The sequence below is a fragment of the Culicoides brevitarsis genome, chromosome 2, assembly GCF_036172545.1.
Source record: "Culicoides brevitarsis isolate CSIRO-B50_1 chromosome 2, AGI_CSIRO_Cbre_v1, whole genome shotgun sequence".
NCBI classification, from domain to species: domain Eukaryota; kingdom Metazoa; phylum Arthropoda; class Insecta; order Diptera; family Ceratopogonidae; genus Culicoides; species Culicoides brevitarsis.
Genome location: NC_087086.1, coordinates 5,287,722 through 5,312,916, shown reverse-complemented (window position 1 = coordinate 5,312,916; position 25,195 = coordinate 5,287,722). Strand labels below are relative to the sequence as shown.

Sequence of the window (25,195 nt, the reverse complement as noted above, 5' to 3'; positions counted from 1 at the left end):
TTGAACTTCAAAAATTAAAGTTGGAGCAAAAATTTCATTTAATTGAAATATATTTTATTAAACAAAATTTTAAAAATAATTAGATTTATTTTTTTTTATTTTTGGCAACCCTGTTTGTCAGTTTTGATATTTTGAACATTAAATTTAAAAAAAAATTATAAAATATAATTTTTAACGTCAAAAATACTTAAATTTTTTTATGTTCAGCTAAAATTATAAGAAATTTTTTTTTAAGAAGTTGATATTTGGCAACCCTGAATTTTTAATTTAAAACTAATAAATATTTAACATAATAAAAGTTTAATAAAATAAAAAACCTTTAAAAAAAATGATAATTTTATTCAAATGATTAATTTTTTTTTAAATTTAAAAATTTACATTTTTTTTAAATTTTTTATTAATTATTAAAATTTTAATAAAAATTGATTTAAAAAAAATTAAATAAAATAAAAAAAATCCTGTTAAATACTGCTTTATCTAACGATCGAAACTAATTAGAAATTTGAAACTTATTCCTCCATATCATAAAATTGTCCATATAAAAGCTTTTAAAGTGACAATATTTCTCGTCTTCGCCTCTCAAAAACGTTTTAATGAACGAAACAATTGACACTCTTAAATTTTAAAACGTTTCGTTAGTTTCCGAGGAAAGACGTCAAGTCAAACATTTTACAGAACAATAATTACTTTTGTAACTCTCAAGTGACTTTTATTCGACTTTTTGGAAATATATCAACAACGTGCATGACTCATGGCACACACGAACACATGACAAGCCATTATTACAAAAGAGACCATTTATCGAGCAACAACCATTTATATTGTCTAAATATTCAAATATTCGAGAGAGAGAGGAATATAATGGACCAAAAACATTCGAAATGTGTGGGTAGGTAGCATGCACTTGATGTTAGCAGAGAAGTGCTTCTCGATAATTTTTGTCAAGTCATCATTATTTGACTTTTGTCTCGATTTATACGAGCTTCACTCAACAAGTTTCAGAGAAAAGAATTTTTTTTCTAATAAGAATTTACAAGAAAATTACTCCTTTGAATAAAAAAAAATTTGTAAAAAGAAACAAATCTGACACAGAGGCACCATAACGGAACATGAAAACAAGACGTTATCGGACCATGAACTGAGAAAGTTTGTTTAACTTCTTTTGTAAAAGTTTAATCCCTTTTTCTCCATCAGTTTTTTGAATGCAAAAATACGTGTATTTACTTGAACAATTATAACGGACGTTTTCTTGCAAACAAAACCAACAAATTTTCAATAATAAATATTAAACAAACACACAAGAGTCTTTATTTTGTTCTTCTTCTTTACAAAAAGACATCCAGAAATCCCTTTCAGAAAAATTTAATTTTATAATTTCTTTTCTTTCTGTTTTAAGGCATTTAAAAAAAAAGAAAAAAAATGCGATTTTATGCAAAAATTCATGTCTGCTGTAGATAAAAAAGTTTGAAATGTGCATTGGGAAAATTTTATAATTTTTTAAAAAATATAATTTTTAGAAAAAATTAAATTTGAATGAATATTTAAAATAATCGTAAATTAAAGTAAATTTAAATGTACATTGGGCTATAATTTTTTTTTTAAATTAAAAAAAAATAATTTTGTTAAAAAAATGTAAAAGGTAAATAATAATAATGATTTGAAAAATTATTTTGAAATGTGCAGTAGGGCAGAAATTAAAAACTTGCAATATTCTTATGAAATTAATATAAAATGTGAACTGGGTCTAAATTAAAAATTCTTAAATTTATTCAAAAGAATTTTGCATTTATTTTAAAATTTTTGAAATATCGATCAGAATAAAAATTCGAAATGTGCATTGGGAAAAATTTTAATAAAGTAATTAAATAGAACATTTAATATTAAAAAATATTAGAATTATTGGTAAAATGTAATTTTAGTCAATAAAATTTAAAGAAATGGAAAAAAAAATTAATAAATAAAAATAAAAAAATTAAATAAATAAAATTTGTAAAAAATATTTTGAAATGTGCAGTAGGACAAAAACTAATAATTTGCATAAATTCTTGTGAAATGAATATAAAATGTTACTTTTAATTACAAATTGGGTCGAGAATATAATATACATTGAGATAAAAATTTAAAATGAGCATTGGGCTATTAATTGAACAAAAAATATAAAATAAATAAATTATTAAATTAAATTATGAATGTTAATAATACAAAATTTTTGAAAAAAATAAATGATAAAATTTGAGAAATTCTTTTGAAATGTGCATCGGGTCGAAAAATTATTTTTTAAATTATCGATTGGGATGAAAAACATTAAAAAGCGCTTGTTGATCTTTTTTTAACGAAAATTTTTTCATTTTATTTATTTACAATAAAATAAATTTATCTCGTTGTCTAAATAAATATAATTATAGCCCAATTTTCTCCTTTACAATTTTTTGTTTTGTTCAAAAATGAATGAAAAGGCTTTACCATAAATTACAAAAAAAAAAAGTTTAAAACTTGTATTTATTTTAGCTGAAACTGACACATTGTGACTCCATTCTTCTCAAAAAAATTAAAATTTTCCATACACTTCCTCCTTGGTCTCTTTAGAAATTCTTAAAAACGTATTATTAGCGAAATTATGTTTGTTTTGTATTTTTATTATTATATTATATGCATTTACCTGCCTGTTGTTGTTGGTTATGCGAAATTTCTTCATAAAAATTGAATTTTATTTACCACACGAAAAAAAAAGGAAGAGACACAAAGAGGAATATTTATTATATTTTGGCATTAAAATAAACTTAAAAATGAATAAAAGTAAATAAAAAAGGGTAGCAGTTGCAGTTTCTTGTCTACTTGTTTACTTTTTGTCATTTTTTTTGTGCGAGACCAGAAATACAAAAAAAAAACGACATGCAAACAATAAAATGTTTGTTCTAAATCCTCGTCAGCATTTTTTTTTTGTTTTTTGTCGGTAGGTCGTGTGTTTAGCATTAAAACCATGATTTGTCTTTTTTTCGTGTTTTTATTTGTATTTATTTATTTTTAACACAAAAGGAGGTGTGACCGATACTGATCTTCCTTTTAACTGCAAAAAATTGATCCGATCAGTAAATCCTTTGAATTTTTTTCGAGAAATTCTGCAATTTAATGCATCATCATGCAAGATCAGACACGTGACTCCTCACGTTAACGCCCACAAATGCGGTTAACGGTTGTTTTTCAACTTTTAGAGATAAGACATGAATTTATATTTCCTCTACCGAAAAAATTAAGAGTAATCAACGAAACACCCCTTGATGACAAATCCCATCAAGTTCATTAAAATTATCGCTTTTTTGGGAATATTTTTTGTATTAAAAGGCAATTAAGATAACTTTCGAATGTTGCGCGATGATCACATCGTCATCAACGAAGAACATGGAATTAATGTACGTGAACTGCGACGACGGAAACCAAAAATAAATACACACGCATCATGATTTATTACGTGTAAAATGGGAAGACATTACTATTTTAATGATCATTTAAATTTTTCTGGAGATTTTTTTTTGTTTGTTTTTCGAATGTGGATTAAGAGCAGGAAATTTTTCGGATTTTTTCGCTGTGATGAGAGTGTGAGAGAATGTCTGTAACTTGTAAAAATAAAGAAAAATTTAATGTTGGTTTTAAAATTAATTGCGATTTTGTGAGATAATTTACAAATTTTTGTCTTGAATCGACTTTTCTTTAAATATAATTTTTTTAAATTCTTATAAAAAATTTAATTCAAGATGTTTTGAAATGTAAAAAAAGTCAAATTAACAAAAATTATTTTATTTTATTAATTTTAAATTAAAAATTAATGAATTTATTTAAAAAATTTTATTAATTTAAATATAAATAAAAATTATTAATATTTTAATATTGAATTAATTAAATAAATTAATTTTATTTTTTTTAAAAATTAAATATAAATAAAATAAATTTGATAAAAATAACATTTTGATAAAAAATAAAGAATTAAAATAATTTTCAATTTAAAAAAATGTAATTAATTTAAATAAAATTTTAATTTAAAAAAAAATTTTTTAAATTAAATTAGAAAAATTAAATTTTTATTTAAAAAAAATTAAATTAATGTTTAATTTAAATAAATTTAAATTTTTTTTTAATTAATTTATTAATTTTAATTAAAGAAAAAATAAATTTTTATTTAAAAAAAAAAAAAAAAAATAAAAAATAAAAAAATTAAAATTAAATTTAAATTTCTTTAATTAATTAATTAATTTTAAATTTTAATTAATTAAATAATTTTTAATTTTAATTTAAAAAAATATATTTTTATTTAAGAAAAATTCTCAAGAATAAGAAAATGAAAAAAATTTAATAAATTTAATTTTTATTTTTTTTTTAATTTATTTATTTTTATTTTAAATTTTAATTAAATTTAATTAAAAATAAAATAAAAATTTGGGTATTTTTCTCACAAAATTTAACCTATTTAATACAAAAAAAAAAAACAAATATAAAAATAAAAGACAAAAAATCAAAAATTTTTCGCAAAATTAAAATTCCTCCCATGTCTGTTCTGAATTTCAACCAAAAATAACGGATCTTTTTAACTTCACATGCAAGAAATTTCATCTCAGAATTTTTTCTCTTCAAATTTTATTCGAGTCTGTTGCATTTTTATTGCATTTCAACCCTTTTTGTACCAAAAGGTGAAACCAAAAACAAAATAAAAATAAATTTAAAAAAAAATCCTCCATAATCCTCCGAAAACACGCATCCAACATAAATACATTTAAATAATAACCGGATCTAAGAGATAAAAAGCATTTAATTTGGTTAAATGCTGTTTATTTAAATTGTTGTGGTCTCCGATGATCGCTGCACCATCATCATCACGCATCGCCCATTATCTACACAATGCATTTTATCAAAAACGCAAAAACGCGTCTTGTTCTCGAAAGGCACAGCGAAAAAATATTAGAAACGATTATACGTTGAAAATCGAGCAAATTATAGTGTTCGGAGGTATAATGCTTGCATAAAATTCATGTTAAAACCAGAGGATGGTCGGCATGCCGATGGTGCTGTTGCAAAAAATGCCCTCGAGCGGAGCACCATCGACATCGACCGTTTACCTATTTCGAGACATGTTCCTTTGGTTAACGGGAATTTTTGTCTATTTGCAGCTCTTTGACACGAAAAATCCACAAAAAATTCACAAGTAGCTCTTTTTCGAACGATTATGACCAAAAAGCACGAAATCCGTAAATTTTTTAAAAAATAAAAAAGAAGGAGGGGCATTTGCCTGAAAACTTTTGTTCTCACAGACAGAGACTTTCATGCTTTTCGAAAACAAAGCGAGATTTGCAAAAAGAAAAAAATGAACCGATTACTAAACGTCTGATAATTTATAATTTTTCTGATGGATTCATGCAAATACATGCAAAACTCGTATAATTTATATTTTTTTTTGCCTTTCTCTCTCGCTCGACGACGACGACTTGACTCGCTGAAAAACATGCAAGCCAATACTTTTTGAAGAAACAGTCAGTCAAAGTAAATTATTGGCTGTTAAGCTCTCTTTGCTATTATCATATTATACGATATTTAATGGTGTGGCAAAAATCTTTGGTTTAAAAAAACAGTTTTTTACGTGAAAAAAAAAAAATAAAAAAAAGAAACATAAGAAGAGAGATAAGCGATGTAAATGGCATAATAACAGTGTCTAAGAAAAATGTATAGAAGTCGTGCATTTTTTCGCACAAAATAAGCGAGACGGGCAAATGAAGTTGTGTTGTGTGTGAGATTTCTTGTTTTTCGTTTGCCTTTACACGCGATGCCCACAACACAAAAACATAACGAACGAAGAAAAAACGTCAACTACTCCTCCCACATATCTCGAGGATGGTATCGGGACAGATTGGAAGTTCATGAGTTGAGATTTTATGAAATTTGACAGGTTAGAAATTTTATTATTTTTGCAAAATTTTAATTTTTTATTTATTTTAATATTTTTAAATAAAAAAAATATACCTATTAATAAATAAATAAAAATAATTATTTTTTTTTTCAAATTTCTTTTATTAATTATTTTTAGTTAATTTTTATTATTAAAATATTTAATTAGAATTTAATTTTAAATTATTAAATTTAATTTTTTTTATTTTTAAATTTTATTTTCTTTTAAATTTAATAAAATATTTAATTATTTTAGTTAATAAAATTATTTAAATTTTAATTTAAAAAATATTTTTTAATAACTATATTGTCAGCTATAACTATATTTCAAGGAAGCTTCCGTGAGCTCTTTTAAAAATATATTTTAGATTAAAAAATATTTAATAATAAAATATCAATTTAATTAATTTATTAATTTAAATTTAACATTTTCAGAATTTTCGATTTTTTAATAATTTTTTAATTTATGAAAATCTCATTATTTTTTATTTAATTTTTATTAATTTTTTAATCTCATTATTTTTAATTAATAATTATTTTTTTTAAATAAATTTTTTTTCAGATAAAATACCTTAAAAATATGGTAAGTAAAAAAATATAATTTTTTTTAAAAAATTTAATTTTTTTTTATTAAAAATTATTTTTATAATTAAAATTATTTATTTAATATTTTTTAAATTAAATTATTTTTATTATTTTTAATTTTATTTATTTTCAGGAACGTAAGTATTTAAAAAATTAATTTCTGAATAAAAAATTTCCAATTAATTCAAACCAAGCAAAAATTCCATCGAAAACATATAAAAAAAATATTTTTCAGAAAATTTATTTTTTTTATATTCAAAGTTCTTCCATAAAAACTTAGTCGCGTTCAAATCAAAAAGGCGTCAATAACTGATAAGAACTTATAATTTCTCATAAAAATTACTGCATTACCCGTCAAATGAAGTCACAATTGATAAATAAATATTTATTTGGACCCAAGAAGGTTTCTGATTAAAAACGACGACGACTTTGATTCCTCGAAGAAATCAAGCAAGAAATTTTATTTGATTTATTATTTATTGATTATCTTATCAGTTAAGATTATTTTTTTTCTTTTAAATAAAAAATCAAATGTGAAACAAAATAAAATGAGGATGGACTGTCTGCGAATTTTAAAAGTTTCGCGTTAGAAAGCAAAGCAAAAAAAAAAAATGATCAAAGGTCAAATTATTCACACGACGCACCCGTCGCAGTAATTTATCTATAAATAAATAAATTCAATGTTAAAAGAAAATATTTTTTTGCGGAGTGTTCAAACTGCGTGATTGATTGAGAAAAGTGATTTTAAAGCGGATTTAAATTGAATTTATTCGAAAAAAGTGATCGTTTTGTCACGAATTTGATTTTTTTAAAAGACAAACTTTAAAAAAAAAATTTCTTTCTAAAAAAATCTCTTGTTTGTTCACTAATTACAACATTTTACCAAGAATTGCAGTCAATAGTAGTTTAAATATAAACACAAAATACCTAGAAATCCATCAAATGATTCACAAACACAAAAAAAATCGAACTATAGCACTTTTAGAATCTCTCGAGAGAGGTAACATGAAACTCCTCGAAAAACAAAAAAAAAACTTTTAGTGTTGTTTTAATTTAATTTTATATATTATTTTAAATACTTGAAACATTTTACGGAACACACAGAGTTATCATCGTTCGCTCCGAAATTAATTGAAGAGCGTTTTGAAATTCAATATTCCGGCATTATTTTATTTATCACTGTCACTGTCTCATATTCGACTCGTTTTATTTTTTTTTTATTTTCTGAAATTTTCGAATTTTATCCGTTTTGTATCAAAGTGAATGATGCTTGAAACGGGGAATTAATGTACAAAACGCTATTTTTGGAAAATGAAAAATTATACAAAAATATTTTGATACATTTTGACGTCGCTCAAGTGCTGTTCAAGTGTTTGTTTGTGACAACTTCCAGCTTTTCTTGATTTTTTCTCGTGAAAAAAAAATTAAATACCTTTTGAAACATCTTCATTAATTTTTTTTTTTATTTTTAAAATTATTTTTTTTTTATAATTGACGGGAAAATTTATTCCACGAGAAGAAGAAAAAAAAATGAATAAAAAAGCGATAAAATAATGACGATCACAATAATTCCCAATAAAACCCATAAAAAGTGACATTCACGCCGAATATCACAATAAATTTCGAGTTTTACGGGAGATTTTTTTTATCACAATTATTTTATTTTATTTTTTTCTGTACTTTGTGAGATCGAGACGCACATCAATTAATAATAAACGAGCATCAAATTTAATACGGTAACAGTAATATCATAAATTAGGCAGTTGACAGATTGGAGTCGTCTCGATCAGCGTCGATGATCAACCGTTTTTATTTATTTTGTTGCGTGAAGGCGTGAACGATTGACTTGTAAATTTTATTATTTATATTAACTGTTAATTTAATCAGGAAAGTAGGTGTCATATATGGGACGAGACGTGATGTCGATTGAAGGGCGGGCAACTTTTTTCTTCTTCTATAGAAATTGAATTTATTCAATAGAATTCGGAGGCGCTTACTTACTGAACTAACTGGGATAATTTGTCGTATCAAAAGATTTATTTGATTGATGCTTACCTGAAAAGAGAAAAAATTGGAGAATAAATTTTAATAAATGTTTAAAAAAAAATAAAATGAGACTTATTCAATTATTAAAAGTTTTTCATATTCAAAAAAAAAAAATAAAATTATTTTTTTTAAAGTTATTCTAAGTAATTATAATTATAATTTTAAAACAATTTTTAAAAAATATTTAAAAAAAAATTAATTAGTTTTAATTTTAAAAATTAATTTTAATTTAATAAAAACATTATTTTTTATTTCAAATAATTTTTATTTAATTAAATTTTTTAATTCATTTTTATTTAATTTAATTTAATTTTTAATTTTTTTAAAATTTTTAAATATTTTTTTTAATTTTTTTAATTAATTTTTAATTTATTTAATTTTTAAATTTAATTATTTTAAAAAATATTTATTTTTAATTTTTTTGGAGCTTTTATTTTTTTTTTAAATATTAAAACTTAAGAATTTTTAAAAAATGAATTAATTTTTCAAAGAGGCAAAAACTAAAATATTTTTTCATTTTTAAAATATTTTTACTTCAAAAAATTATTTAAACCGGTTTTTAATTTTTTGATATATTTTTTTATTCAATTTTATTTTTTTTTTTAATTTTTTTAACTTTTTATTAATTATTCAAAATTTTCTTGTTAACTCTACTTAATCTCAACTACATTCAAAAAACAAGAAAAAACTCGACGATCATTAATTTCAAGTAGAAAAAAATTATTTTTAGCAGCGAATTTCATGCATCACGTAAAAAAAGTGAATCTCTTGCCAGTTGTTGATGTGACAGCGCACAGAGTCAACCCGAGCGACAATATTAATAGATATTAGACATATTTAGTGTGATTATTTATTGCAGCTTGTTAATGTCACGACGATAAATTCATCAGAGGATTTTCTTCTTGTTTTTCGAACTCAAAAAAATTGTGAGAGTGGATTAAGAGATTTTTGCTTTTCGAGACGCAGTCTGCAATCGAAAAAAAGTCACAAAATATGAAAAATAAAAAAAAAAGTTTGAAGCAAACAGGAAATGAAGAAGATGCAAGGAAATTGAATAACTTTTTTTGTGTGTGACATTCTTTCATCAATTTCACTTTTCATCGTCTCTCATCGTTTATTGCTTTTGCTTGCATTCGTGCTTAGAACGCAGCATGACAAACAACAACAACAACAACGACGACGGAAAAAAATTTCGATCGTCACATGAAATAATATTTGTTTAAGTGCGTGAAAATATTTATTAGTTTCATGTCGGGGAGATGCGTGATGGGATGGAACGTTCTTTCACGGATTCGTGAAAAGTTGGTTAATTTCATAAAATTTAATATCTAAAAATTAAAACAAAAATTAAATTATAAAAATATTTTTTTCTTAAAAATTTAAAAAATCTTTTCGTCAAAATTCTGTTAAAAAAAAAAAAAAATCCATTTAAAAAATTTCAATTTATAAAATTTTTAAATTAAATTTATTTTTTTAATTTAAAATAAAACTTTGGATCTTTAACAATAAAAAATATTAAATTTTAGAAAAAAAAAATAAAAAATATAAATTTAATATAAGATATTTTATATTTTTAAAAATTTGTTCATTTAATTAAATAATAAAATATAAAAAAAATTAAAATTTTTAAAAAATTATTTTAGTTAACGTTTAATTATTTTAAAATTTTTTTTAAAATAATATTTGAGTCTTTTTTATTTAAAAAAATCAAAGTTCGTAATCTTTCGATCTAAAATGTTTTAAAATTTTTTCATTTCTCAAATAAATGACCACTTTTAAAATATTTTGCTTAAAGAAAAAATTAATAATTAAAAATTAAAATTATTTTTTAAATAACAAATTAATTAATTAAAATAAATTAAATTAAATTAATTAAAAAATTTTATGGATCAAATTTATTAAATATGTAAAATGATTTTTTTTTCGTAAAATTTTATTTTTTTTACCTACAAAATTAATATTTTATTTTTTTTATCTGAAAATTAAAAAAAAAAATCTTAGATCTTTATATATTTTTATTTATTCGTTAATTTTTTTAAAATTAATTTAAATTTTAATTTGATTTAATTCTTTAAAATTTAATTTAATTAAAAATTAAATTTTTCACTTTATTTTTTTTTTATATTTTTCAAACAATTTATTTTAATTTAATAGATTTTTAATTCTTAAATTAATTTTTTTATTTTTTCAGAACTTTTCATCCGACCCACGAAACATCGCAAAAGCGAAATTGTTGCACTTGATGCATGCATTCAACATGCCAAAACATAAAAGCGTATCAAAAGTGTTTTGTTTATTATTTTTTCTGACACATTATTCGCAATGACTCTCGTTGTCAAGAAACATCGAGCATCGCAGAGAAGAAAGAAAAAAACCAACAAACACATTTTATTGCAGAAATTCTTACTACGAGTCGCATCAGTTGTTCGTCGTGTCATTACAAATGTGTTAATGTTCATCAAAATTGAATCGTTTTGTGTGCGTCGGGCAACGCTCGAGCAACATCGTAATTTATGAAGGCGGTGTCTCTTTGAAACATCTTGCTAAAAATCTCGCAAAATTGGGGCTAATGAGATTTGGATGCAACATTTGTCACATCAACACGTCAAGTCAGCGCGACGAGGTCCCCCAACTCTGGAAGAAAATTTTCACTTTTATCGACGGATGACAGAGCGACAGTCCAAGTTTAAGTTAGTTGTCTTGTTATTTTGCTGTTGTTTGTTTGTCTGTGTATTGTGAAGCAATTCGTTCCGTTTGATGAACCAAGAACTAAAGAGAACCATTAATTTTTGTCAAGTTTCCTATAGAGCGCAATAATAATGGGAATAGAAGAAAAAGCAAAACAATATAATCTTTTTGTGTGACGTTCGGTTCGAATTCCTCCTGAAAACTGCAATGATATAAATAAAGAGTGACAGTCACGGTATATGGCAGCAATAACAACGTCGAACGAGTGAAAAACAATAAAAAGGGTCTCCACAAACTTTTTCTCTCTTGTTATACGAAAATGTCCCCTTTTTTAGCTTTTTGCCGGAAATTTCATATCGGCCCTCGATTTCTCTTAACGCACAATTTATCATTAAAGCAGTTAATCTGTGACAAAAAATTAAAGAATTCATTTTCACTTGAAATTTTTTACATATTAATTCTCGTTTCTCGTTTTTTTTTTTTTTTTTTGAGAAACATGATTTATTTCCGCGCGCGCAAGATGATGTTGTTACGCTGCGTGTGTCGCTGTGACAATTTTATTTATATTTCATTAATAAATATTCATTGCACAACAAGACAAGACAAACACATGAGAGTTGTTTCTTTTTGCGTTTTTCGAGGAGATGTCATCACGTCTATTTAATAATGTGCTTCTAATGAAGGCACAGGCGGTTAACTCGATGGAATAAATGAGACATTTTAACCAGATCGAGAAATTATTTTTTTTTTCTTTTTTGCCTTTTTCATTTAGAGGAAGAAGTTGATGATGAAAAAGAGGAGGTTCCGTGGAAAATTTTATTATGACGTTGTGATCGTGTTAGATGATCAAAGGAAATGTCGCGTCAAAGGAGATTTATGAAATTTTTCTAATGAGAGATTTGTTGTTTAATTAAAAAATTATAAAATTGAGATTTTTTTTTCTAAAATTGTTTTAATTTAAATTTTTTAATTAAAATTAAATGTTAAATTTTATTCATATAAATTCTGAATTTTTATTAAATTTAATAAAATAATTTTAATTTTTTTATTTTTATTTTATCTTAATTTTTATTTTTTATTAATTTTAATTAAGACAATTTTTTCATTTCAATATTATTTCAACTTAAAATATTCAAAAATTGAATTAAGAAGAAAAAAATTAATTTTAAAATAATTTTTTGATAAAGTTTAATAATTTTTATTTTTTTAGGTATAAAAATTTAAATTTTTTGAAGTTTTGTGGTAATCTCGTAATAACGAAAATAATTAATTAAAAAAAATCATAAAACTTTAATTTTTAAAATTATTATTTTTTTTTAAATATTAATATCAAAAATAAATTTATTTAAAAAAAAATTTTTTTTCTGTTAAATTAAAATTTAATTAAATTAAATTAATTAAATTAAATTTTAATTAAAATTCTGTTAAACTCAACTTACAAAAATCATTTAAATAAAATCAGAAAAAGTTAAATTTAATAAAATATAATTAAAAAATTTAAATTTATAGGTTTAATTTTAAAAAAATATTTTAATTTAGGTTAGGTTCGAGGATGCATCACCGTGATCGATTTTTTTTTTAATTATAATTTCAATTTTAAAAATTTTTTTTTGGTCGAATAAAAACGAAATAAATGAATAAAAAATACAGTTGAGGCTTTTTAAAACTTTTTTAAACAAAATTTAGGAAAAAAATAATTTTTTATCATCTTTTATCAAAATTTCCTTTAAAATATTTAAAAATATGAAAATTTATTAATTAAAATATCAAATTTTAAACATATTTTATATGAAATTTCTTTTAAAAAAATTCAAAAATCGCCTCAAGGTCAAAAACATACAAAATTCAAGAGCCTCTTGACTGAATTTCAATTAAAAATCTCAGAAAATCTGTCTTTTGTCTGTTTCGATCAAAACCTTAAGCCTTTTTCAAAACATTCTTACAGCTGTTGCACTAAGTCTAAGACTTTAAGTCTCTTTTCTCATTTTCTCACTAAACCCAAATAAAAATAAAAATCTGAACTTGTTTCGGCATTACAATTTTTTCTCGGTTCAATAAACATTTGAGAGGGCTCTTCATCATCAAAAATTTGTTTTGTAAACCACGAGAGAGAGAGAAAAAAAATAAAAGGTTAAAGATCTCTTCTGATCTCCTTTAATTATATTTCAACAATAACGATCATCTATAACCTCATAAAAATAATAATAATTCTGCACTCCATCAGCTTTTTTTTCGTCTTAAATACCATCATTCATGCGAGCGAGCGACGGCAAGTATATCGACAATGTAAGCCGAGCATGTGATAGATCATTCTGAAGTTTTGTTCGTCGTACGATACTGGCTTGATACCGGCAAAGATGATGATGATGACGATCAGAAACAATCAAAACCGGTTTTTATGAAAAAAAAGAGAGAATCGTACAGCAAAGAAGACGACGTTTCATACATTTTTTTTTATAAAATATAACATACAGGAGACATAAAGTACCTCAAAAAAAGTAAAAAAATAAGAAGAATGAAGAAAAAAAGTTCTTTTTGTGTACAAATATTATGCGACGAACATATTTCGAGCATTTCAAGAAAGAATCTCACAAAATATTATGTGTCACATGTCGTTCACCATCCTTCTTCTTCATCTTCGCCCGTTCTTCGCTCTCGAACAATAGAGATGACGAACGTTAAAAAGCAAAGATGGACACATCAATTCAAGCGAAGCACAAATCAAGGCAACGATCGACGACCACGACGCAAGTTACTCCGGTTTGTTCACGTGCGCTCTTCGTCGGATGGCTGCGCATAAACGGAAATCGACAAGCAATGTCAATTTAAAGCGACGCGATGGCATGGCAGGGAACAATAGGACAAATACAAAAGACAATAAATTCATGAAATTAGTCAGAATTGACAAATTTCCGATCATTTCATTGCCTTTTATAGCCATCGACTTGCGGTTGTTGTCCTGCTGTAGTTACGCGGGAATGCGCAAAAAAAAGTGCGAGTGTTCAATTGTTGTCCTTGAATGTTGAAAAGGTGACATTAAAAGTGATCTGCAGTTGGATTTTTCAGTTAAATGACTTCTTTTGTGTCTTTTTCTTAAAGTTTTAAAGCAAAAAAAAAATAATTTTTATTAAAAAAAAAATTAGAAGAATTTCATTTGAAAATTATCTGAAGAAAAAATAAACTTTTTCTGAATTGAAATATATTTTAAAAGAAATTCAAAATTCTTGAAGATTTTTTTAAATTTTAAATTTTTGTTGATTTTTAAATGTTCTTTTAAATTATAAAAAAAAAAAAAAATAAAAAATTAATCGAAATTTCAGTATAAAAAAGTATTAATTTTAAATTTCATAAAATAATTAAAAAAAATAAAAATAAAATTTAAAATTTTTAATTTTAAAAAAAAGTTAATTTTTTCAAAATTTTTATAGAAATAATTTTAAAAAATTAAAAATACAAACTATGTTTAAAATTTTCATTTTAAAGCTAAAAAGTCGTTCATTTTTAACAAAAAAAATCTTTAGCTATTAAATTTTTTATAAAAATTGTTAAAGAATTAATTTTTTTAAAAATTATTTGTAAAATTTTAGAAGAAATTTTGGTATTTTTTAAATATTTTAAATAAGCTTTTTAAATTTTTTTAAAATTACCTTTAGTTTTTGTAATTTTTTGAAAAAAAATTTTCAATACAATTTTTAAAATTAAAAATAAAATTTTTATAACTATAAATTAAGTAAAAGTGCCTTTTGAGGTATTTTTTCTAATTATTTGATTAAAAATTTTCTATTCAGAGCATTTGGCTTAATTTTTGAAAAATATTTTATTAATTTTTATCAAAAAATTTATTGAAGATGAACAAAATTAAATTATTATATTTTAATATTAATTTTGAATTAATTTTAATAATTTTAAATTAATTTTTTTATTATTTAAAATATTAATAAAAAAATTAAAAATAAATAATTCAAATTTTAATTTTATTTTATTTATTAAAAATTAATTTTAATAATTTTTAATTAATTTTTTATTATTTAAAATTTAATTTAAATAAATTTTAATTAAAAATTTTTTATTTTATTTTTATGTTTTTTTTTATTTCAAAATTTTTAATTATTTTAAAATTTTTAAATAAAATTAAATAATTTTTTTCGTATAAAATCTAAAAAAAAAATGAAAATTTCAAAAACTTCTATTAAAAATTAACCAAAAAAATCCCTTAAACTAATCCTCTTCATTAAAACTCAGGCCATTAACACGATCAACGTGATCGCCTTTATAACAAGCCCTCTTGACTTAACTTTAAAATCTACCACTGAAGAGGTAAACACATCGTTAGCGAACGTGATGCAGACCTTTTCACACCTTTTTATCTAATCTACCAATAATAACAACAAGACAATCACATTAATTCACCTTTTAAACACTTCTTCTGCCATCGTCATCGTCATCATGCAAAATCACACCATCTCCCCATACATAACGAGAACGAAATCTCTTTCCCTCTTAAACCGATTTCCGTCGTCGTTGTCGTCAACGCTTCCATATACCGATTAACTAAATATCAAACATTTACCATAATCCCTACATTTGATTTCCCATTCTACTTAATAAAAATAAAAAAATATGAAATTTCGCGAGGACGACGTTCTGTACAACTTCATAGACAGAAACAAATAAAAAATCAGCGTTTATGCTATAAAATCATATAAAAATAAAATAGAAAAAAATTCATATATATTGCGCATATTTACCTTTTAGACTTGCGAAAATTCCGTGTATGCCATGTACGTTGGTGAGTATGTACTTTTTTTTTATTTTTTTCAATTATTAATAACAACACACGAAAAAAAAATTTTTTGTCATCACATGAACTGTTGAGTTGAGGCGAAATGCGGATACACTAAAATAGGTAATATAACTCACTCACAAATGATGATCCTGATGGCTTTTTCGTATACACAATGCACGTAAGTACGACAAAAAATCGCAAAATTGAATTAAATATTTTTTTTGTTTATAAAACAAATTTCATAGAGATAGATCTATATAATTTTTTTTTTCGATACAATACCCAAAAGTGTGTTTAATCAATTAAAATTATTATTATTATTATTTTTATTGATAGATATAGATTTCATTCATTCATTGATTTTTTTATTTATAAATTTTATTTTTGATTAGTTTTATTTTATTTATTTTTTTTTGTTTGATTTGTTAGATATCCCAACCAAAATCACTTTTTTATCTTTTTTCAGTATCGCACGTTTTTTTATTGTATATTTTTGGTATATATACTATACTGTGCTATATAATAAAATAATAAGTTATTTTTATTTTATTTATATATTTTTTATTTTATTAGATTTTGATGAATTTTTATTTATTTTTTTAATTTATTGCAAACCAACAAAACAACGTGATTGATTAGTCAATTGAAAAAAATTGATTTATTTTATTTTTTTATAATTTTTTTTTTATAATAAATTTTATTAATTAACTTTAGCATCATTTCAAACACGATATCCGTGTCAAATTTAATTAGAGACTCGAGCGACGGACTCGTAAATCTAATGTTGTTTAATTAAAAATTGATTGTTGTTGTTTTTTTTTCGTTTTCCTCGTTGCTGCTAGATATCTCGCGCATATATAATAATAATAAGACGGGCACAAAAACGACCGATCTAGACAGAATGACTCATAAAATACAACTGTTGTATCCAAATAGAACGAGCATGCTTTTTCCCCTCCAACGTGCCGCCGTATATGCATAAGACAGAGACCGAGAGTGAGTGTCGACGTTGGGGAGTTCGTTAAATACAAAAGTAAACTTCGGTTTCCTCGATGTATGGGTGTTTGTCTGTATTTGTGTATGGGTGTGAGTAAGTACAACACTTTGACATTGGCGAAACGACTGCAGCCGGCATATTTTTGTACATCCTATACGACTATGGAATGGATTTTTATAGTATTAATTAGCTAAATTATACTTATACGTGTATAGAATGTTCTGTACGACACGTATGGGTATGGAGTTCTATAGCAAAAATGGTATGAAATACGAATTTGGGCGCGTTTTCATCTATTAAATTAAAAAAAAAAATTAATAAGAAAAAATTCTAAAGTTGAGACATTTGTAACGACAGGGCAGTTCGACAATACATCCACAAATTAAATTAAAAGCTCATTAATTGTTGTACTGTACAACTCACGAAGAACGAAGAAGCAAAGAAAGAAGGCAAAAAAATACCGGTAGATTACACTTATACATTCAGACTGTTCAAAGAGAACCCTATCATTTAATTTCCTATCGATACACGTACGTGACATATATACGCTACAGAACTCGTACCGATAATTTTTTGCTTACTTTTTATTTTTATACACATTTTTTGAACATTCATTAGAGAAACTGTTGTGAGTGAATAATAAATACGGTACATAACAACACAATAATACACAATCAAGGGAACTCAGACAGACTTTTTTTTTCGTATTTAGAGTTCGTTTCATGCATAGCAATTTATATTTTACAAAATCCGTACGGCAAATGTGCGACGTAGAGATGGAGAGAGAAGAATATGAAACACTTAGCTTGATTAAGGGGGAAATACGTGCATGTTCGGTTCATTACTGAGATATTATACTCCTGATGATAGCTTCGTTGGAGTACAAGTACGAGTGTATCGGGCGGTAGTAGATGGATATGGACGACGTACGCTTTTTTTTTGTGCGATTTTTCAGCGAGCATGTGAATAGAAAACTGATGATGATGATTGAGGTATTGTGGATGTGCGTTGCTGATGATGAGTATATTGTCATGCCTTGTGTGCGGTGGCATATTATTATAATGATTTTGCCATGGAAGTTCATCAGCGGAGAAACGACGATGGAATAAGGATAATTTTTGTTGGGGTGAAGAAGGTTCGAATGTCGCGACAACCAAGAGGTGAGATATAATTAAATGGGCGAATGTTCTAATTATGTAATTATCATGGTTTGTCTTTCAGAGAGACTTCAGGGATTGGAAATTGATTTCTGATGAGATTTTGTTCAAAAGATATCAAAGTTCTATTTGATTTTGATAATTTTTTGAATAAGATCTCATCAGAAATTTTTTTCTAATTGAACTTTTTCTGAAGTTTCTCTGAAAGAGTAAATTACATAGTTTAAAGAACATTCGCCCAATAATTTATTTTTATCTTTTTTTAGGTTAGGTTAACATTTCAACAAACAACTCTTCAATGAAACAATTGAAAATTCTCAAAAAAAATTTTTTTTTGATAGATTTTGATCGTAAGTAACCTTGAACTATAAAAATCGTTGTAAAATCTGAAATCGTGTGACACTCTATCGTCTGTAAACATTTATGGATCTATTGATTGAAAACTATCTAATCTTCAGGATGATCATAAAAAAAACATTTTATCTATGCATCAATAGTCGATTGTTACTTAATACCTCATCTTATCATCCTTATCTGAGGAAGCTTATCAAAATGAAGATTAGATCAAGTTATTTCTATAAAAGAATTGATCACAGGTATTTTACGAGTTATTTGCCCTTTTGCGATTCAATTAAACGGTTCACGATGTGTTGGGGTTGCAATTCAACTGCGCAAAAGGTTTGGTCCTTTGGTGTCGGTATCATCGTTCTCGCATGCTCCATTACTCTTGGAGTATTATGGCCCAAAGTATCCACGGATTTGGTTAATTCACAACTGCAACTCACGGAATATTCGACAAATTATCAAAAATGGATCAAATCGCCGTTTCCTCTGTACATGGAATTTCGCGTATTTAATTTTACCAATTGGGAAGAGTTTAACGTTGAAGGTGAATCTGAGTTGTTGAGAAACAAATGGAAAAATGTGAAACCGAAATTCGAAGAATTAGGTCCTTATGTGTTTGAGGAGATGCATAAACGTGTTGATCTTGCTTATGGAGACGATGATGAGGATGTTTCTTTTAATCAAACGAAAACTTGGTGGTTCAGAAAAGATTTGAGTAATGGAAGTTTAGATGATATGGTTACTAATGTTAATCCAATTGCTTTGGTAAGTTCTTCTTTTCTTCAAATGAAGTTCAAGTTTTGATTGAAAACCGTTGAATCAATGCAGACAATCAACTATGCCACACGTTATTTAGATGAAGGAACAAAATCAATTGTCGACCTTTTATTAATGCAAAAAGCTGAGATGTTCACAACTGCCAAAGTTGGAGAATGGTTGTTCGATGGTTTCGAAGACGGTATCTTAGAATGGGTTAAAGAACTGGAAGAAGAAGGCGAACTTCCGCCAAACATTCCTGAAATCCCATACGAAAGATTCGGATGGTTCCATTTGAAGAATGAATCTTCTACCACTGATGGTCGTTTCCAAATCTACACAGGCAAAGATGACATCAAAAAGTTGGGTATGTTCAAAACGTGGAATGGCAAAGAAACATTGGGCATCATGAAAGGCGAATGTGATAAAATTAAAGGAACAACAGGAGAAGTTTGGCCTCCATTTGACACAAAATCCAAAACAAAACCTGATGCTACAATGTTCATTCCTGACGTTTGTCGTTCATTAACTCTCAAATACGCAAGTGACTTTGAACGTCACGGCATCAAAGGATGGAAATGGGTTGGAGATGATAGCATGTTCGACAATGGACACAAATACGAACATACCGCATGTTTCTGTCAAGCTGACGAAAGCGAATGCCCAAATATCAAACCAGGCATCTACAATACTTCAACATGTCAATTCGGAGCACCCGCATTCACATCTTTCCCCCATTTCTATCTCGCTGACGAGAGTTATTTGGAAGCTATTGAAGGTCTTAAACCTGAAAAAGAAAAGCATGAAATGTACATCGCTCTTGAACCTGAAATTGGATTACCTTTAGACATCAAGGCGCGTCTTCAAATCAATTTGTTCATGCGAAATGAACCACTTTTGAGGTTAGTTTTCAAATTTTTGATTTTAAAATGAAACTTAAACTTTAAAAAAATCTTACAGCTACTACAAAGACGTTCCCGATGTCTACATCCCCATGTTCTGGTTCACGCAAGTTGCTGAACTTCCCGAAGACTTGGCAGAAACAGCTAAATTAATTTACTTGGTTAAAGGTATCGGCATGTGGATTTGTTATGGTTTAGCAGCTGTCGGATCTCTCGCTGTCATTTGTGGAATTTATTTTGTTTTCACAAGTCGTAATAAGCAACCAACCAGTATGGACATGACAAAATCGTAAAAGGGATAAATAACAAAAACTAAATAAAAAAAAAATACTCTTGACTTAATTACATCAAGTTCATCGTTTTGATAAGTGCGCTGATAAGTGAGTTATTTGATAAATTGAGGTTTATCTCATTGGATTAAAAACACATAACTGAGTATTGAATTTGACATTTGTGATCCAAAGGTTTGTGTAACTTTTTGGGAATTCCTACATTTTTTTTACAGATTTCATTATCATTCTTTTTTGTTTCAGATTTGTATCCCTTTCCGTGTTTTGTCCACAGAAGAGGACATTTCAAAATTTGGAAAAACTAATTTTTCAATAACTTTAAGTTCAGCTATTAAAATAATTCAAGTTGTACTTGAAAGCCAAGGCTTCAAGCTTTTCAACAAAAAAATATTTTTGAATTTTGGTCTTTGAAATTTAAAAGAAATTTCAAAACGCGCAAAAAATCGAAAAAAAAATTTGGCCACGGAAAGGGATAAGAATAACAAGTTGTAAGATTTTTTTTTATGAAAAGTTCAATGACAAGTTTAAAACTATAAAAAACCAAAAGTCAAGAAACTGAAAAGAAATTCTTTGGAAAGCATTTTCTACCAAGCAACGCCTTTTCACAACATTTCCATGAGAAAACGATAATTTCACTAACAATCATCTTCATCATCATCTCCCACACAATACCGCACTAATTTTTATCCAATTTGTGCGCCTTATGTTCGCATCACACACAAAAAGGCACACCAATTGACTTAATCTACATACATATCGTTCGTATAGCGGATGACTTCGCAATAACTCATCTAAATCAAGACATGTGAAAAAGGCAGTCAATTTGCAGGAATCGCACATATGTTACACTCAGATCGCAAAAAAAAAAATTATTCATAACTGAGGGATCTTGATTTGATTGAATATCATCATTTGTGGGGCAATTTATTACTTCATACAACTACAACGCTGATTACTGTTTAATTTTCCACAGAACGGAAATCTCTCCTTAAGTCTATTCAAATCAATGCCATTTTCGAATCAAGGCAGTATTTTTCATTGTCAAGTTCGAGTAACCGTTGCCATTCCAAGGCAGCAAAAAAATAAGGCAAAAACCAATTTCAAAACTGAAGAAAAGAGAATTCATGCCTTTTTTTAAAAACGTCAACATAAAAATTACATGAACGCGCAGAGTGTTTCTAACAAACCACATGTCCATATCTCTCACCACATCAATCAATTTATATTTTATTTTTATTTATTTATTGGCAGCAGATTTGTACGGCGCGATAACGTGCGTACAAACGTTCTTGTCACATTTCCATGCACTTATTTGGACATGTAACATGATTACTGCTGCTCTGAACAAACGTTTTTTTTTCATCGTTCGCTCGCTCCGTTCGCTGCACTTTTTTGGAATAATTGATAATTATTTGCTTACTACTGCAATAAAAGCATGGCAAAATATGGCATTTAGCTCGGAGTTGGGCCTTGCATGATGATGATGTAAATATCACACCCGTTTCGAGGCTTGGAAATGCATCGCCGAACCTTGTCTGTCTGACGGATGAGAAAAAAAGGAGTTAAGGCACTTGAGCTATTGACGTGACGAGACTTGATGACTCTTCTTGATTTATTTATGGCTCGTCTTCGTCTTCTTCATCGTTGCTGTTGTTATAATTAGTGCAAATATAACAACAGGGCACTTAATGAAAATGACAATAACGAGAGCGAAATGAAGAGACTTGTTTTTTTTCTTCTCTCCCTCTCTGATGAAGATTGTATGGCGTCATCCATTAAAGGCGTCGGCAAAAAAAGGGCATTTTTTGACCCCCACCCCCCCTATAATCGTAAACCGTCGAAATCCAACAACCCCCCCTAATTTACGACGTGTTTTTTAACATGACCCCCCCCCCCTCACTGAAAAGGAAATTTTTAGTATCAGTTCAAATTTCAATGAAAGCTCGTGAAAAATTTGAAAAAAAAGATTACTAAGTCTGAAATACTTCAAAAATTATTTTAAATAATTCAAAACGAAAAATTTTTAAACCGTGAATATGGCATATTTTTACGACGTCGTACATTTCTGTTTACCCCCCTCCCCCCCTAAACTGCCGACGCCATTAATGGATGACGCCGTATTGTGCAATAAAAGAATCAAAGCTCAGGAGTTTGTTAACTACCTCGTCACATGCTTTTAAAGGAACTTTGTTAAGTTATATGGCAACGAAACATCATCTTCTAAATTGGGAGCAAAATGCAGCGGCAACTCACATACCCGAGCCTTGATGCACCTTACTTTTAATTAGCGCGAATTGTTAATTAATGTAAAAGCGTCAAGCAGGTACAACACTCTTCTTCTCCGTTATTGTCATCATCGTCATCTACATTTAACCAACGAGATGCTTGGATGGATTATGAAAATGTTGCGGAATGCTAGATACTTGTTGAGAATTCTTCATTGTTTAAATAATGACGCTGATGAGAGAAAATTGCCATTTTTTTTGTATCGTCACTTATGGCTCGTCACAAGTGCATAGAAGCCACAGTTATTTTTTTTAGTTAGTGCGATGGCAATTATGAAGCGAGCTTCACATTTTCTGCTAATGAAGTAGGCATAAAAAAATGTTGGATGGGTGGTAATTTATGTCACAAAATCGGTTTGAATGACATTCGTAGCAGCAGGCAACCGTGTCAATGCAATATGAATGTCATTATGTGATTAAGTATATTACAATGAGGTAAAACTGGAAAACACGCTTGGAGAGCATTAAAAATTGCGAAAAATATATGCAAGTTGATATTTGCTAATGAGAGAGACAGGGATTGAATTTGAAATTCAATGGAAAGGAGGTATGTAGGTAAGTTTTTAATAGAAATTTGAATTTAATTTAATTTTTTAATTAAAAAAATATTATTTATTTTATTTAACTAATTAATGTTTAATAAAATTAAAAAAAATAAATTTAAAATTTTTAAATTAATTAATTTTTGACAAAAATAAAAAAAAAATGATTTTTACAATTTTTTTAAAATTACATTTTTGTTAAAATTTAGGAAACATTGAATTTAAGTTTTTTAAATTAATTATTTTTAATAAAAATTAAAACAAAAATAAATTTGAAATTTTTTAATGAAATAAAAAAAAATAAATTTCAATTTTTTTTAAATTAAATAACTTTTAATAAAAATTAAATTTGATTTTTTTAAATTAATTTATGTTTAATAAAATTTAAAAAAAAGATGAATTTTATTAATTTTTAATGAAAATTTAAAAAAAAATATTTTTTTATTACTTTATTTTTGTTAAAATTGAAAAATATGTAATTAAATTTGATTAAATTTTAATAAAACTAAAAAAAATAAATTTAAAATTTTTTTAATTAACTATTTTTTATTAAAAATAAAAATATAAATAAATTTTAATTAAAACTGATCTGTTTTTAAATAAATTAATTTTTTCGAAAATTAATAAAAAAAAGTAAATTATTTATTACAATTATTTCAATAAATTATTTTGATTTTAACTTGAAAATTTAAAAAAAAAATAAAAAAAATTTTAATTAAATAATTATTTAGAAAATTTAAAAAAAAATCAAATTATAATAAAACTATACATTTTAAATAATATTTATTTTTTTTAAGTTAAATCTTTAAAGTTTTTATATTTATTTTATTTTTTTACTTTATTTTTTTTTTTAATTTTATCTTTTTTATTTATTTTGAGTCCTTTACATTTATTTAAATTTTTATTTCAGAATCTCTCACAAGCCCTGTTATTTATTTTCTATCCCTCCCTGATACGATAACGTTATCACCTACTCTCAACAAAATCATGGAAGCAATAAACACACAAAGAAAGCAAACTCCTCTACCCGCGACAACCAGATAAAAAAAAGCAAAGGAAAAAAACAAACACTCGATAAAACAAGCTTTGACCATAAAATAGATGTAGTACACGCTTTTTATGATGATGCAATATTGTAATGGTTGGCAGTTAAATTGTCAGAATTTTTTTCTTCTTACCTTCTTATGTTATTATTGTCGTTGTCGACGTCGACGATGTTTATTTTTTTTTCGCTCGCTCACTTACCTATTAATTAACTGACTGATCATTTAAAAATATGAAGAGTATGATAAAAATTTAGATTCATTAGTGACTTCTGAGAAATCGTAATGTAATAAAAAAAAAATTGCAAATAATGAGAGATGTTGGTAAGCAAGAAGTTGTTGCTATGATTTTCCTTTTAATTATCTTGTTAATGATATGAGTGTGTTATGAGCAGAAAATTGCGGTGTTAATGAGTAATTTTCTCCAGTTTTTTGTGTGTTTTGTTTACCTAAGTTACAAAGAGGAAATAGCTTGTGCTATTTTTTTTTAGTAAAAATAAAAAAAAAATTATAAAATAAATTCCATAAAAATAAAAATCATTTCAATAAATAACACACACAAAATTTGGATGGACAATAAAATTCCGATTCGCTGAATACAAAAATTTCGATTCTTGATATATCGCACGTTCCGCTATTATTACAACCTGTGTCCATCACTCTGGGATCTCTCAACTATCATCATTGCAAAAAAAAAATAATAATAATAATAGGAGGTAATAAAAAAGAAGAATTCTAGAACATTCGAAAAAATAAAATAAAATAAAAAATTTTATAAAATAACATGGAATGCAGCAAAGTTTAATTGTAGGTACCTATAAGCGATGGTGCATATAAAAAAT

The 25,195-nt window shown here is 25.7% G+C and overlaps 2 protein-coding genes across 3 annotated transcripts in view; one reads left to right on the top strand and one right to left on the bottom strand.

Moving 5' to 3' along the window:
- LOC134832476 (LIM domain transcription factor LMO4.1) overlaps positions 1-16,208 on the bottom strand; it is a 97,342-nt gene extending 81,134 nt beyond the window's left edge. For both annotated transcript variants that reach the window (XM_063846505.1, XM_063846504.1), the window contains exon 1: positions 15,999-16,208. The gene's annotated coding sequence lies outside the window, so the exon portion shown is untranslated. The remainder of the gene's footprint in view (positions 1-15,998) is intronic.
- Positions 16,209-18,835: 2,627 nt separating this feature from the next.
- On the top strand, positions 18,836-20,486 carry LOC134832727 (protein croquemort-like). The gene is made up of 3 exons (XM_063846855.1): positions 18,836-19,300; positions 19,364-20,193; positions 20,252-20,486. Exons 1-3 carry the CDS (start codon positions 18,836-18,838, stop codon positions 20,484-20,486), a joined length of 1,530 nt encoding a protein of 509 aa, XP_063702925.1.
- The last annotated feature ends 4,709 nt before the right edge of the window (positions 20,487-25,195 follow it).